The sequence below is a fragment of the Pipistrellus kuhlii genome, unplaced genomic scaffold (assembly GCF_014108245.1).
Source record: "Pipistrellus kuhlii isolate mPipKuh1 unplaced genomic scaffold, mPipKuh1.p scaffold_m20_p_11, whole genome shotgun sequence".
Classification (NCBI taxonomy): Eukaryota; Metazoa; Chordata; class Mammalia; order Chiroptera; family Vespertilionidae; genus Pipistrellus; species Pipistrellus kuhlii.
The window spans coordinates 51402981-51417245 of NW_023425416.1; the positions used below are offsets into that span (position 1 = coordinate 51402981).

Genomic DNA, 14265 nt, shown 5'->3' on the forward strand with positions numbered 1-14265 from the left:
CCTGGGTGTCTGCAGAGGAGACACTGCCTTCCCCGGAGAAGCCCCATCTGATGACATGACTCCCCCCCCCATAACACAAGGCAGAAGCCACAATGAACCAGGAGACCCCAGAGGCAGGGAGTGGGTGGGGAGGGTCCCGGGACGTACCATGCCGGGCCGGGGGTACGGGACGCGGCCCTGGTAGGACACCCACTGGTGCGTGGGCCCCTCCTTGTGAGCGAAGGGCCCCAGGAAGGCGCGGCGCACGTCGCTCATGCTGTACACGCACACGGCCGAGCCCTGGAACACGCCGCTGCGGGAGGAAGCAGAGAGTGACGGCCCGCGGAGCCAGGCGCCCGCCCCCCGCCCGGCCCTCACCTGGACGCGGAGAAGACGGCGTAGAGCAGCGGGTTCCAGCGGTCCCTGGAGGGCAGCAGGAACACGTCCTCTGCGGACGGGCCCGTTGGAGGAGGGCGCTCAGCGGAGGGCACTCAGCCCGGCCGGCCGGCCAGGCCCCGGGCTGTGCCCTGCCCACCCCCCGCCCGCACTCACGGAGGTGGTCGAAGTGCGCGTCCCCCTCGCTGCCCGGCACGGAGCACGCCAGCCGCGCCTTCAGGAACGTGGTCCACTTGTTGACCAGGCTGCGCTGGCCGCCCAGGTCGTTCTGTGGGGCCGGTGGGAGGGGGTGAGGCCGCGCCCCGAAGGCAGGGGTGGCGCGGGGCCGAGGACGGGCCCGGGCTCCTCACCCGGCAGATCTGGCCGACGCGGGACACAGAGCGGCGGCCCAGGGCCGGCGAGGCCTCCACGGCCGACTCGCGGAAGAAGAAGTAGATCTTGTCGTCGTCCGGGTTCTCGCTCTCCGGGATCCAGAAGACCTTCAGGAACTTGGGCTCTGGCGGCGGGAAGAGGTGAGGGGTCAGCGCCGTCCGAGCATCTGAGAGTCCCCAGCCTCCGGGACCACAGATGGTGCCCCGCGGCGGGCAGAGTCAGGAAGAGCAGGGCCTGCGAGTCCAGAAGCAGCCACAGGAGGGCAGCAGAGGCCGGGCCACCTGGGCAAGCAGGAAGCGGGATGCCCGCCAGTGGCAGCCCTCGGGGGGGGGTTCCCCAGGCCAGTGGTTTGAGAGAGGATGGAGATGGGGTCTCCGGTTCTACCTTCCCTCACGAATCTTATCCTCTAGCAGGAAGCAGAGGCCCCACACTAGCTGCAAACACTCTGCCGGGTCCCATCCCTCAGAGTCAACCACCGGGCCCGTGTCATTGCTCTCCGGAAACCTGTTCCTCTTCCCTCCATCCTGCTGCTCCCTGTGGTTAGCTCACACCGGGGCTCAGCGGAGTGGCTTCCTTCACCCGACCTCCTCACCTTCCCTCCTCCCTGAGCTACCGTTGGTCCGGGACCACTGCTGGGGTCGAAGTGATGGTGGGAGGAAGTCTGTGAACTCAAGGAGCACGTGATACCGGCTGCCCTGATGGGGATGAGGGTCCCCCCGCCCCCAGCCGCTCACCATTGAGCCAGCGGGAGTCGTGGGGCTCCGTCCGGAGGCTCGGCCGCTGGCCCAGGCTGCGGAAGATGGTGAAGTCCCGGCCCATGAGGTCTGCAGCCACGCCGGAGTACAGCTCTCCCCCTGCAGACGGCCGGGCTCAGCCCCGCGGACGGCGCTCGCGGGGGCCTGGGGAGCGCTGGGGCTCGGGGGTTGGGCTCGGGGCTTGGTGAGGTCCGGGGCCTGTTGGACTCACCCACCAGCACGGAGGCCGCGCGGTGCTGGGGGTCATAAGGGCTCTTGCCCTTGCCGTCCTCCAGCCGCCGGAGGTCCAGGCGGAGCACGGGCTCCTGGGGGCGGGGGAGGGTGTCACTGCCAGGCCCCCTCCCCCCCCCCCCCCCCCGCCCCGGCTCTGCCTTACCTCGGGCCGGTGGCCCACCTCCAGGAAGGCACAGGTGGGGTGGAAGGCGCCGGTGCCGCAGGCCAGCATGTGGGAGCGGTTGTAGGCGTGCAGCAGCTTCACGAAGTTCATGCACTCCGTCTAGCGGGCGGCCGGGGGGTGACAGTGAGGGCCCCCCCGGAGGCGGCCTTCAGGGGTTCCCGCTCTCACCTCTTCCTTTCCTTTGCATCAGCTCAGGCAAGCACCAAATGGGCTCCAGGGACCTGCGGGTGACCGGCCAGCCCAGCCCCCTCCCACCAGAATGGGCACCGGGGAGCAAAGGTCCGCCTTGGCCCCTGTGACTCAGGCCCCCAAGTTCACATGAGCCCCCACCCTGACTCACCACCTCCCGCCGCAGCCCCCTCAACCCCTCCCCCCATCCCCAGCAACAGACAGGCCTCTGTCCGCCTCCTGCCCCCGCAGCCGGCACTCACCCCAATGTCCTTCCCGGCCCAGTTGCACTCCTCACGCCACTCCACGGGCGCCGGCCAGGCCAGCTGGGGGGGGCGCAGGTCAGGGCTTGTGCTCGGGGTGTCACTCCCCCCCCAGCCCGGGCGTGCGGGGCCCACCTTCCGGGGCCGCTTGCCGATGTGGTCCAGGCTCAGGGAGGCCACGTGGTTCTCGGCGCCCACGAACAGGCGTCCCCGCTCCTCGTCCGCCAGCAGCGCCTCGTAGCAGCAGGTCCTGGGCAGCCGGAAGGTCCGCAGCCCGTGCTGGGCCTGCAGCTCTGGGGGGGACGGGCCCTGAGACCTCGGCGCCCCCCCCCCCCCAGCCGTCTGTCCTCTCTCAGGCCCGCACGCACGTGAATTCACGCACTGAGCTCGCACCGCGAAGGCCCACCCAGGGGCAGGCTCCCAGGTGGGCAGTGCCCCCCCGCGCCCCGAGGGGAAGGCGGCGGACGGCCGTGCTCCTCAGGCAGCGTCCCAGCAGGGCATGGGGGCCGGGCCCGGGGCCCGGAGCCGCCTCCCCAGTCAGGTGCGCGCTCTGCCGGCCGTCCTGCCGGGAGCCGGCTCTGTGCCTAGCAACGGCTCCCGGGCAGCGGCAGGGAGGGGCTCCGACGGCCCCACATCCCAGCCTCCCTGCGATCCGGATGGCACAGAGGCAGCACCTGTTGCCATGGAGACCGGGGTCTTCCTGGGAAAGCAGAGGGGCTGGGAGGGGGGCCGGGCAGGGTGAACTGGCGACGGCCTGGGAGGCCCCATCCCGGCGCAGGTGGCCACCGGGTCAGGTGGCACGGCCCGCACAGCGCCCGCCCGCCCCGGGGCCCGGGCCCGCCCGCCAGGCGCACCTACCTCGGAAGGAGAAGCGGAGGCGGGGTGGGCTCGGGGAGGCCGCCCCCAGCACGGCCGTCCCCAGCAGGACCAGGGCCGCGATCATGGCGGCCCGCCCGCCCGCCGGCCGGGCGCTCAGGGTGCAGCGGGCGCCGGCAGGCGAGAGCCTGTGCGAGGAGCCTCCAGCCGCCCTGGACTCTGCCCGGGGTCTGGGAGAGGAGCGGAGGGCGCGGCTGGGGCGGCGCCGGGAGCCGGATCAGGTTACACCGGGCAGGCGGCGGGGGCGCGTCCCGCTCCGAGCCCTCCCCCCGGGGGTGCCCGCCCGGCCACAGCCACAGGCACACCACGCGGCACCCGGGGTCACCCACACGGCAGCACCCGCCCCACCACGTCACCCGCCCCAAACCGCCCTCCCAGCCGCGCTCTCAGCGCTCACTCCCGGCTGCTTCCCGCCGGGGGACGTGACCGGGGACGGGGGGGACCCAGGCCAGGCCCCGTGCCCCGGGGACGGGGGCTGAGGGAAGGTCAGAGGGGCCGGTGCCCGTTGGAGGGGCTCAGGCGGCTGCGCCCACAGCCAGGGACGGCCTCTGGGGCCGAGCAGCCAGGGGTGCAGGTGTCCATGAGTGTGGATGCTCCTGAGGGTCCTCTGTGTGTCTGCTCCGCACGTGTGTGTGGTGTGTGTACACGCACAAGGCCACGTGGCATGGGCGTTTATCACACATGTAGATGTGTGGCGTGCATGTGTGTGCACACACGGCATCGTCTGCGTGTTTATGCGGTGTGTGTCTGCGTGGTGCATGCACTTCATGGATGTGTCTGTAGTAGGTGTGTCACAAGTGTGTGCACGTGTGCACGTGTGCGTGTCTGGACACGCTGAGCAAGACACCCGCAGCCCACCCCTGCCTTCAACCGGAGGAGCCCCAGGGCTGGCAGAAGCCTGGGCGTAGCCAGACTGCAGGGATGGGTCCGCTGGGGTGGGGGGCCTGCGGCTGGGATGGGGGGCCGCTGGGTCAGGATTACTGCACGGAGGGAGCAGCCGGCTGAGCTGGCCTCTCCCCGCCCAGAAGCGGACTGGGCTGGTCACACAGAAACTCTGAGCTCAGACTCAGACCCAGGAGGGACGGAGGGAGAGAGCCAAGGCCAGAGGAGGCAGCCTCTCCCCAGCGAGGGCAGCAGGTCCCCCGAACCCGCCTCCCCTGCCTCAGCCCCGGTCCCCCTCCCCCCCGAACCCGCCTCCCCTGCCTCAGCCCCGGTCCCCCTCCCCCCGAACCCGCCTCCCCTGCCTCAGCCCCGGTCCCCGCTGGGAGCCCCTCCACCGCTCCAGCCAGAGCCTCCGCTGCCCCCCCACAGGCTCGGCTGGCTGCGCAGGTGCGGGCACAGAGCCCTGGGTGGGGCAGGTCCCGGCATGGGATGGGGCAGGGGTGCAGCTGCAGGGGGCCATGCCAGCTCCGCAGCTCGCGGACCTCTCACATGCCCCCCCAACCCCCATGCTGGCCCCCTCCCTCTGTCCCCCCCTCCCTCCTTCCCTCCGCTGACACTTCCGCTGCCTCCTCTGGGCTGGGGGACCCGCCGCCTCCCCAGAGGCCACAGAACCCCAGCACCCCGCCCCTCCCCCCTGGAGAAGGGAGACGCCCGGGCCCCTCCGCCGGCCCCTTTAAGAGCCGCCTCCGCCCGCGCCTGCCGTCGATCGGGTGACTGGGCAGGCGGCCTGGACGGCGGGGCCGGGCGGCCAAAGTGAGCGGGCACGGGCGGGGGGGGATAGGGGAGACACCCCCGTCGGGGTCACAGCAACAGGGCGCCCCAAGCAGCGAAAGTGGGGCTCCCAGTCCAAGCGAAGGAGAAAGAGGCAGTAAAGACCCGCCCCCAGGCCCGGGCAGCGCGCGGCAGGCAGAGGGGCAGCTGGGAGGGTCACCCGGGAGGGAGTCTTCACCTGTCCTTCCACAGCTGGGCGCTGGGGGGGCGCCAGCTGGGATGGGGGGGCGCCCAGCTGGCCCTCGGGACCAGTCTCTGTCCTCTCCACGTGGCCAGGACCGGCCAGCTGCTGGCGTGGTTGCCATGGGAGCGGGTGGGCGGGGGAGGTCTCACTCTGCACCCGGGTCTGGGCCCTCCCGCGTCGCCCGGGCCTGAGGGTGCGGCCTCGGGTCCCTCACCCCTGCTGGGAGCTGAGGGCGCAGGGTGGGCTCTGGGTCTGTCTTCTTGGTTGAAATGGGGGGGGAAGACTGCCCCTCGCCCAGCGCCCAGCAAGGTCCCCAACGGGGCGTTGTTTACAGGGGCCTCCAGGGATTGGGCCTGAAGCTGGGTCTGGGGGACACCCTGTCTGGAGGCTGAATGTTGACAACAGGGAGTGGGGACCTCAGGCCCAGCTGGGGGGGACACGCCAGGGCTCCCCCCCACCCACAGGCATCCTCTTGGAATGGCCTCAGGGTCAGCGAGGGAGGCGGTGGCTGCGAGGGCCCTGGAGCAGCCAAGTCTGTGCCAGCCAGAGCGGGTCAGGGCCCTTTCCTGAGCCTCAGGCCTGGTGTGCCTGCTGCCCAGCTGGCTGGCTGGCAGCGGAGGGGAGGTCAGTGGGGGAAGGAGGGGTCAGGAGGGACACACCCTGGATGACCTTCTGGGCTTCCGGGATGCACTTCGCCTCCGCCAGGCTCTGCCTGTGCCCCGGACCTGGCCGCCCCCCCAGGCCAGGCAAACAGAATTCCTTGGCTGCTTCCAGTGTCCGCCCAAACTGCCCAGACCGAGTGCTGAGGCCCCACCCGCACGGCTGCCCCTACCTGCCCCCCGGCTTCGGGTCTTCAGGCCCAGCCCCGGGTCCTCGTGAGAAATGGGGCCAGGACCCCACTCCCGTCTTCCCAAAGCCCGGGGCTCAATGCCGCCACCGGGCTGGGCTGCCCCTGCACCCCGAGGCCGGGCCTCGCCCCCTTCCTGCAGACAGCCCGTGTGCCCCGGGCCCTGCAGGAGGGGCGACCCCAGGACGGGGGCCCGGGCTGTCCCAGGCCCCACGGGTGTCCTTCCTGGGCAGGGCCTCCTGGAGAAGGTCAGGCGAGGTCACTGGGGCTCCGGGAGTCCCCCAGGATCCTGGGATCGGGCAGCCCGGGCTGGGTCCCCACTTCATGGGGCAGACCAGCACGGAGGCAGCTGACGGCCCTGGCCCTGCCTGCATCCTGCCCTGGGCCACCCCTGCCTGCAGCCCTGCCCTGGGCCACGCTGGCTCCGGGCCTCCACCCTCTGCCAGGGCCTCCCTGGGCACGGGCTGCCTGGTGCTTGGTGCCACCTGTGAGGGGCACCGGCTGCCAGGCTGCCCTTTTTCCTCCTGGAAATGCCTGGTTGGCTGAGCCAAGCCCAGCACCTGCCGCCGCCCCCGCCCCCGCCCCGCCGGGCCTGCCCCGGGCCTCTGGGCGCTGGGCTGGGGTCAGACTTCCGTCCGGCCCGCCGGGCGGGCCCCTGGCCGCACTCACACCTGCTTTAGCCATCAGCCTGCGCTCCCCTGCCCTCTGTCACGTGGGCACTGGGATGTGCTCCCTGGGGACTGGGGGGGGCGCTGGAGAGAGCCTGAGGCCCAAGTCCCCGGACACGCTGCCACCCAGCCCCCCCAGCCTGGTGCCACGCTCCCCGGCCCTGGCCCACCTTTCTGGAAAGATCAGCTCCTCCCCTCCTCGCCCGGCGCCCGGTCCTCCCGAGGGCCATGTCAGAGCTGAGGTGGAGGGGCGGGGGCGGGGCCACGGGAACCCCGGCCTCCGTGCCGCCCTGCCCCCTCCGCTCCGCCCTGCCCTCCGCCTCCCGCACATTCCTCCCCGGCTGAGGTCAGCCCCTCCGGGAGGGCGCCCCCCCTGCCCAGCCACATCACAGCTCTTCACTCACTCACTCCTGTTTTCCTCATCGCCCCTCCCCTCCTTCTCCACAGCCTGGCGGGGTTGGGGGGGCGGGGAGAGCGAGCGGGGAGGGCCTGCTAGGAACGCGGCCCAGTGGACACTCATCAGCATGATTAACACTTCCCTGCCCTCCCCGGAGGGCTGTGGGGGGCTCCAGAGGCTCTGGAGGGTCGGGGAGGGGCAGGGAGCGACCCCCTAGGAGCTGGCGAGGGGCGGAATGAATGCTGACACCCCCGCTCCCAGGCTGTGCGTCCCCCAGGAAGTGGAACCTCTCAGATGCTCCCCTCAACCCTTCACCAGTCCTTCGGCTGTAGGAGCGGGGCTGACAGGGTGGCACACGGGCATCCTGCAGCACCCAGACCCGGGCCTCCAGGACGCCCTTCCCCTCCTGCCCTCTGCCACCAACCCCCACTCCTCTACGCGCCCCCAGCACACCGACATCCCTGACCCTCCCCTCCCTCATTCCCTCCTCCCTGGGCTCCTCCGTCTTCCCGCTCCACAATGCCACCCCAGGGTGCCCCCCCGCCCCCGCTCTGGAAGGCCCTCAGTCTCCCTGGGGTCAGGCCCGCCTCCTCCCTGCAGCCTCAGCCTGACCCCTTCGCCCGCCCCAGGCTGTGTCCGGGTCTTTCTGCCACTCTCCCTCCCCTGCCCCCCCATGGCCTCCCGTCCTCACCCGCCACCCCGACTCCGGCTTCGTGAGGCCTGGGGGGCCCAGGCCGGAGCCTGGCGCCCTCACCACCTGCCTGCCCGGCCCTTCCGCCTGCCCGCGCCCCAGCCTCCCCGCTGCCAGGAGCAGCAGCTCTTTTCCGGCCAGGATTTCCAGGCCCGGCTGTGCCTCCTGTGCCAGCCCGCCCCTCGGCCACCTGCTGCCTCCGTCCCCTCCGCTCCCCTCGCCGCCCAGCCCGCCCTGTGCCGCCCTGATGCCTGAGCGGGAAGCTGCCATCACCGGGCCCCAGGCCGCAGGGCCAGGCCGGGAGGCCGGCCGGAGACAGGGCCCGCCGGGAGCCCTCCGCCTCCGGGCCGGCTGAGTCCACGGCGAGGGGGCTAATGGAGAAGGGACACCTCCCTGTCCTTCGCCCTGTACCCCCCTCCCCCTCAGCACGGTCACCTGTGGGCTGCAGCGCCAGCAAGGGGTCCAGGCCCTGCCCCCGGCCCCCTGTGCCCATCACCGGGGGACGGACTGAGGAGCCCAGTGGCTGGTGGGCATGGCCCCCTGGGTGTGTGGGAGCTGGCATTCCGAGGGGCTGGGGGGAGGCGGGACCAGGGAGGAGGCCCGGGATGGCTTTTGGGGGAGAGGCCGGATGGGGCGGCAGTCTGGGAGGCGCCTGGGCCGGAGCTCAGGCGACAGACACTGCAGCCCTGCCCCCCCTCCCCCCGCCCAGTGGCTGCAGTCCAGGTGTGGCTTGACGCCTCCAGCCTTGGGGCTGGCCTGGCGCCCTGGGTGGGGAGAGGGGCTGCTCCAGAGGCTTCGGGACGAGCCACCACCACGGGGCGGCCTGGGACGGGGTCAGGGCCTCCTCCAGGCCTCGCAGCCCCTGCAGCCTCAGAGCCAGTCCTAACAAGGCCCCTCCGGTCCCACAGCCGGTCTGGGGCCTCGCAGCACCTGCTGGGGCGGGGTGTGGGCCAGGGGAGCTGGGCGTGGCTGCCCTCGGCCCTTCGGCCTCTGACTGGGAGCCTGTCTGTCTTCCCAGCTGACCGTCCGGCCAGGGGGCTGAGGATAAACGTCCAGCAGAGCCCCAGCGAGTGTTCGGAGGAGCGGCCTCCGGAAGGTGGGTCCGCCTTGGGGCATCTCTCTGGTGGGCGTCAGCCCCCCCCCCTGCCTCCCCTTGCCCCGCTCCCCGCACACTGGGACCCGCGCTGGTCTGGGAGCAGGGGCGGGGTCCCTGCCTGGCCCTGCCCGCTGAAGGTGCCCGGCCGGCGGGAGGAGGGGCCTCCTGGGCTGGGAGAGCTCGGGGCACTGAATCTGCCTCCCCCGCCAGCTGCTCCCAGGGGCCGGATGGCCACGGGCAGTGGGGATCCCCAGGAGGCGGCCTCATGGACTCCCTCCTGTTGGGGTACCGGCACCTGCGATGCCCCCAGCCTGCCACCTCCACGGCTGGGAATTTCCCAACTGCCAGGGACAGGGCGGCATTGAGGCCGCCCCCGCCAGCGCCGGGACAATGGGGCCTTGTGCCCCAGAAGCCGGAGCCGGGCAGGAAGGCCACGGGCAGGTGGGGGGAGTGGTCTGCACCCCGGGAGGCCCTGCTTGCCAGGACCCCACCCAGGACCACTGCCGGCAGGACGAGGGGATGTTGGCCAGACCCTGCGTGGGCCACCCGGGAGGGCGCGCCCAGCAGACAATGCCAGCCTCAATGGCCCCTCTGTGCAGGGCCCGGAGGGAAGAGAGGAACCGGCTCCTGGGCCGCTTCCTGCTGGCAGGCCTCTGCGGGGGGCACGGCGCCCGCCTGCTGGGCCTCGGTCCGGGCCCGGCCGGGGGGCGGGGGTAGGGATGCCAGTTCGGGGCGGGCCTGCCCCTGTGTCAGCCCCAGCCCGCAGGCAGGGGCAGCAGGAAAGGCCCGGGACCGGCGGGGCGCGGCCGGGGCGCGTTCGGCTCCTTCCGACGGGGCGGGCGGGCGGCTGCAGCCTCTCTTCTCCCGCCAGCATCGGGGACCCGGCCCCCGGCTTCGGGGCGCCCGCAGGTGTGCGGAGGCGGGCCGGGCCCCACCCGCCCTCCCCTCCCCTCCCCTCCCCCCCCGCCCTCCCCGCCCTCCCCTCCCCTCCCCGCCCTCCCCTCCCTCCCCTCCCCGCCTCCACGGCGCCGACCCCGACCCCGACCGGGGCGCTTTGTCCCGCGCCGAGCCCGAGCCCCGCGGCCCACAAAGCGCCTTTGTGCCCGCGGCCTCCGCGGGACCCCGTGACGTCACCGGGCCGGCGTGCGGCGAGCGCGGGTGACGGCGCCCTCTGGCGGCCGCGGGCAGAAGCGCGCTCCCCGCCCGCCCGCCCGCGGGCCGCTTCCGGGCTGGCCGGGCTGCGGGTCCTGCAGAGCTGGGCTGGCCGCCCCAGGCCCCGCGGCCATCAGCCAGTTCCCTTCTGCGGCACCGGGGGACCCTCCCCAGTCCCCCCCCCCCCCCCCGCCAGCTCCCTTTCCTGGAGCCTGGTCCCAGCGTGGGGGAAGGGTGGCCACCTGCCCACATCAGGTTTGGAGGGGCACCTCTGGGCAGAGCCCCACTGTCCCCAACTTTGTCCAGTCAAGCCCACGGCGCCTCAGTTCTGGGCAGGGCTCAGGGCAACACGTCCGATGGGAGATGTGGGCGCAGGGGGTGCGGCCAGCCTGGGCCCTGGGCCTGGGAGCCTAGCCCTGACGTCCCTGCCCCTCTCTGCTCCTGTCCTTGGAAATGTGCCCCCTGGCACGCCATGCTGCCCCCCCCCCGGACGCCGAGGTGCTGGGAGAGAGGGGCGACATACGGAGTGCCAGTCTTGGGCCTGACCCGGCGGCTGTGAGGCCGAGGGCCCACAGCACCATCGCCGTGGCACGCAGCCTGCCTTGCCCCCCAGAAAGAAGGCAGCAGAGCAGTCCTGGGTGTTTTTCTTTCTACATTTTATTATTTCAAACCCGGTGGACAATTCCATAAAACGTGAAAAAAGCAAGGAAGTGTTCAAGGCTGAAGGCCGACCTGGGGGAGGGCAGAGGCCGCGCTTCCTAGGTTAGCCGAGGGCGTCAGGGAGGTTAGTGGGGCCCCGGCCTGGGCAGGCCTGGGAGGCCGGCAGCCGCGGGCCGGTGTGGCGGGCCGCCAGGGGCAGCCAGCAGAGGACGGGTGTAAACACACAGACACACTCAAGGCACGGAGTTGCTCGAATGGGGCTGGGGAGCCGGTCAGGACCGGACAGTTTTAAATAGTTTTTCCTCTAAAAAGTTTTCTAAGTTTGCGGGTTTTTTTCCTTTCGATTTTTTAAAAAGCGACGAGGATGAGCGGGTGGCCTGTGTCTCGGAATGGTGGCGTCTCACGCTGCTTGTGCTTTTCCTGTGGGGCCTCCTCGCTGGGGCGGGGTGGGGGCAGGAGGCTCCTGTAAACATCTGGCCTTGGGCGGGCCAGGGGCTGGGCTGGGTGACCGGGTCCCAGGCTGGCGGTGCCCCCTCCCTCACCACAGGACGAGACCAGGGCTACCCCCAGCGCGATGCCCAGGAGGGGCACCCGCTGTTCCCAGCACTGGGACAAGGGCAGGCTCCCAACGGGAAGCCTGTGGCACCCCTTCCCCAGGTCCCGGGAGCTGAGGGAGGCGACAGAGGAGCCAAGAACAGAGAGGGGGAAGCGTGGGGAGGGCGGTGGGGGGCGTGGTCCTCGTGCCCCCATCTTCCTCAGGAACTGGGGGAGCAGATTCCCGGTGGCCTGTGGGTGGGGGAGGGCCTGGTCAGGAGGTAGACACTGTGACTCCTCCCGCCCGACAATGACCACTCCTTTCCCGCCGCTGTCACCAGGAACACACGGGCGCCCAGAAGCCAGTGCCTGCTGCTGCTTTCTCTGAGGCTGGCAGTCTTCCCGCCGCCCCAGGCCCTCAGAGACCCTCAAGGTGGGAAGCAGAGAGGGAGGAGCAGAGCCACTCACACCGAGTGGCAGGTGGTGAGGGAGTGAGTTCTCTCCGAGGAAGGGAACAGCCTTTGGCTCTGTCCCAGCACACGGCCAGGCGCCTCTGAGCGGCGGCCACCGGCAGCAGAGCCCAGCCTGCCCGTCCACCTCCTGGGGCCAGGCACCGGGGGCCCTCCTGACCCGCCAGCCTGCGCCCCTCGTCCTCTGCTCCCCCTGGGCATCACCTGGACCCCTGCTCAGTCCCTTCCCAGCTCCCTGCCTGGTCCCCTCCCCCATTCCCTGCCTGGCCCTGCTCGGTCCCTCTCCAGCTCCCTGCCTGGCCCAGCCCTGTCCTACCAGCTCCATGCCTGGCCCCCAGCCGCCTGCCTGTCCCCCCAGCTCCCTGCCTGGCCCCCCAGCTCCCTGCCTGGCCCCCCAGCTCCCTGCCTGTCCCCCAGCCACCTGCCTGGCTCCCCCCCCCCCCCCCGCTCCTTCCTGTCCCCCGAGCTCCCTGCCTGGCTCCCCCCCAGCTCCCTGCCTGGCTCCCCCCCCCAGCTCCCTGCCTGGTCCCTTCCCCCATTCCCTGCCTGGCCCTGCTCGGTCCCTCTCCAGCTCCCTGCCTGGCCCAGCCCTGTCCTCCCAGCTCCATGCCTCGCCCCCCAGCTCCCTGCCTGGCCCAACCCTGTCCCCCCAGCTCCCTGCCTGTCCCCCCCGCCCCCTGCCTGTCCCCCCAGCTCCCTGCCTGGCCCCCCAGCTCCCTGCCTGGGCCCCCAGCTCCCTGCCTAGCCCCCCAGCTCCCTGCCTGGCTCCCCCCCCAGCTCCCTGCCTGGTCCCCCAGCTCCCTGCCTGGCTCCCCCCCCAGCTCCCTGCCTGGCCCCCCCCCCCAGCTCCCTGCCTGGCCCCCCAGCTCCCTGCCTGGCTCCCCCCCCAGCTCCCTGCCTGGCTCCCCCCCCAGCTCCCTGCCGGCCCCCAGCTCCCTGCCTGGCCCCCAGCTCCCTTCCTGGCCCCCCAGCTCCCTTCCTGGCCCCCAGCTCCCTGCCTGTCCCCCCAGCTCCCTGCCGGCCCCCAGCTCCCTGCCGGCCCGCGGCTCCCTGCCGGCCCCCAGCTCCCTGCCGGCCCCCAGCTCCCTGCCGGCCCGCGGCTCCCTGCCGGCCCCCAGCTCCCTGCCGGCCCCCAGCTCCCTGCCGGCCCCCCAGCTCCCTGCCGGCCCGCGGCTCCCTGCCGGCCCGCGGCTCACCGTCCGGCCCGCGGCTCACCGTCCGGCCCCCCGGCTCCCTGCCGGCCCCCGGCTCCCTGCCGGCCCGCGGCTCACCGTCCGGCCAGGGGCCGCCCTCAGAAGAGGCCGCAGTCCTTCAGGTTGTTCTTGATGATGACGTCGGTGACGGCGTCGAAGACAAACTGCACGTTCTTGGTGTCGGTGGCGCAGGTGAAGTGTGTGTAGATCTCCTTGGTGTCCTTGCGCTTGTTCAGGTCCTCAAACTTGCTCTGGATGTAGCCGGCTGCCTCCTCGTACTTGTTGGCCCCTGAGGAGGCGGAGCGGTGAGACTGCTGCGCATGCCCATGGCAGACGGGTGTGCGCGTGTGCACGGGAGCGTGTGAGCGGACACGTCTGTGTGCAGGAGGATGCCACGGGCACACGAAGGGTCCGCCCCAGGGTGGGGAGAAGGCCCATCTGCTGACACAGCTACCGAAGTCCCAAAGCACCCGCCAGACCAAGGGCCCCGCAGTGACCCTCCTGCCCAGCAGGGGGCGCTGTGAGCCAGCGGCCCCAGGCCCCTGAGGCCAGCCCACCTGTGTACTCGGGGAAGCAGATGGTCAGGGGGCTGTGCGTGATCTTCTCCTCGAACAGGTCCTTCTTGTTGAGGAAGAGGATGATGGACGTATCCGTGAACCACTTGTTGTTGCAGATGCTGTCGAACAGCTTCATGCTCTCGTGCATGCGGTTCTGGGGGCGGGACGGCGCGGTCAGCACCCCCCCTATCTCCCTCCGCTCCCCCTTCCCCCCCTCACACACCCACACCCCCGCCCCCACGGTCTCTGGGCTCACCATCTCCTCATCCTCCGCCAGCACGAGGTCGTAGGCGCTCAGGGCCACGCAGAAGATGATGGCTGTCACGCCTTCGAAGCAGTGGATCCACTTCTTCCGCTCCGACCGCTGGCCGCCCACGTCGAACATCCTGCGGACACAGGCCCCTCAGCTCCGGGGACGGGGGACGGGGGCTTCCGGGAGGGTCCCCGCACCTCTCCCAGGTTGGCCACTGAGGACAGGGCCGCTCGGCGCCAGCGGCCACCCGCCCGGGCCCCACTCTTGTTCCCTTCCCCCACCTCCGGGCCAGGGAAGGTGTGGCCCGCAGGGTGAGGCTGTGGGCAGAGCAGGTGGGAGTGGGGCTGGGGGTGCAGGAGCAGCCCCGGGAAGCCCCTCTCGTCACCGGGGCTGGCGGCCGCGCTCCCCCGCCCGCCCGGCCGACCGCCCGGCCGCCCGGCCGCCTGCTCACTTGAAGTGCAGGTCCTTGAAGGTGAAGTGGGTCTCCACGATGCCGGTGGTCTTCACGCGGGTGCGCAGCACGTCCTGCTGGGTGGGGATGTAGTCGCTCTGGGCGATGCGCTCCAGGTCGTTCAGGTAGCTGGAAGGGCGGGGGGGCGTCAGGGGGCAGCAGGGGCCTCCTGACCTGCAGGCACCGCGGGGCC

The 14265-nt window shown here is 72.0% G+C and overlaps 2 protein-coding genes across 9 annotated transcripts in view; both read right to left on the minus strand.

Moving 5' to 3' along the window:
• The window catches only part of SEMA3B (semaphorin 3B), an 11268-nt gene extending 4304 nt beyond the window's left edge, over positions 1-6964 (minus strand). The window contains exons 1-11 of one of the 4 annotated variants that reach the window (XM_045579558.1): positions 6789-6964; positions 3189-3400; positions 2466-2623; positions 2331-2393; positions 1879-1998; positions 1714-1807; positions 1482-1601; positions 726-871; positions 532-643; positions 358-427; positions 148-292 (exon numbers count right to left, since the gene is read on the minus strand). In XM_045579558.1, coding sequence (XP_045435514.1) covers positions 148-292; positions 358-427; positions 532-643; positions 726-871; positions 1482-1601; positions 1714-1807; positions 1879-1998; positions 2331-2393; positions 2466-2623; positions 3189-3400; positions 6789-6949 — 1401 coding nt within the window. In that variant the 5' untranslated portion in view covers positions 6950-6964. Of the gene's footprint in view, positions 1-147; positions 293-357; positions 428-531; positions 644-725; positions 872-1481; positions 1602-1713; positions 1814-1878; positions 1999-2330; positions 2394-2465; positions 2624-3188; positions 3401-6788 lie in introns of those variants that run through there. The other 3 variants (XM_036432203.2, XM_045579559.1, XM_036432206.2) reach the window with 3 other exon arrangements.
• Positions 1-14265, minus strand: part of GNAI2 (G protein subunit alpha i2) — a 32762-nt gene that overhangs the window by 3662 nt on the left and 14835 nt on the right. The window contains exons 5-9 of one of the 5 annotated variants that reach the window (XR_006741183.1): positions 14073-14201; positions 13625-13754; positions 13369-13522; positions 12815-13100; positions 10592-11400 (exon numbers count right to left, since the gene is read on the minus strand). Coding sequence is in view for 4 of the 5 variants with exons in the window: in XM_036432232.2 (XP_036288125.1) it covers positions 12910-13100; positions 13369-13522; positions 13625-13754; positions 14073-14201 (604 nt within the window). In the remaining variant the exon portion in view is untranslated. Of the gene's footprint in view, positions 1-10591; positions 11405-12814; positions 13101-13368; positions 13523-13624; positions 13755-14072; positions 14202-14265 lie in introns of those variants that run through there. The other 4 variants (XM_036432230.2, XM_045579568.1, XM_045579567.1 and 1 more) reach the window with 4 other exon arrangements.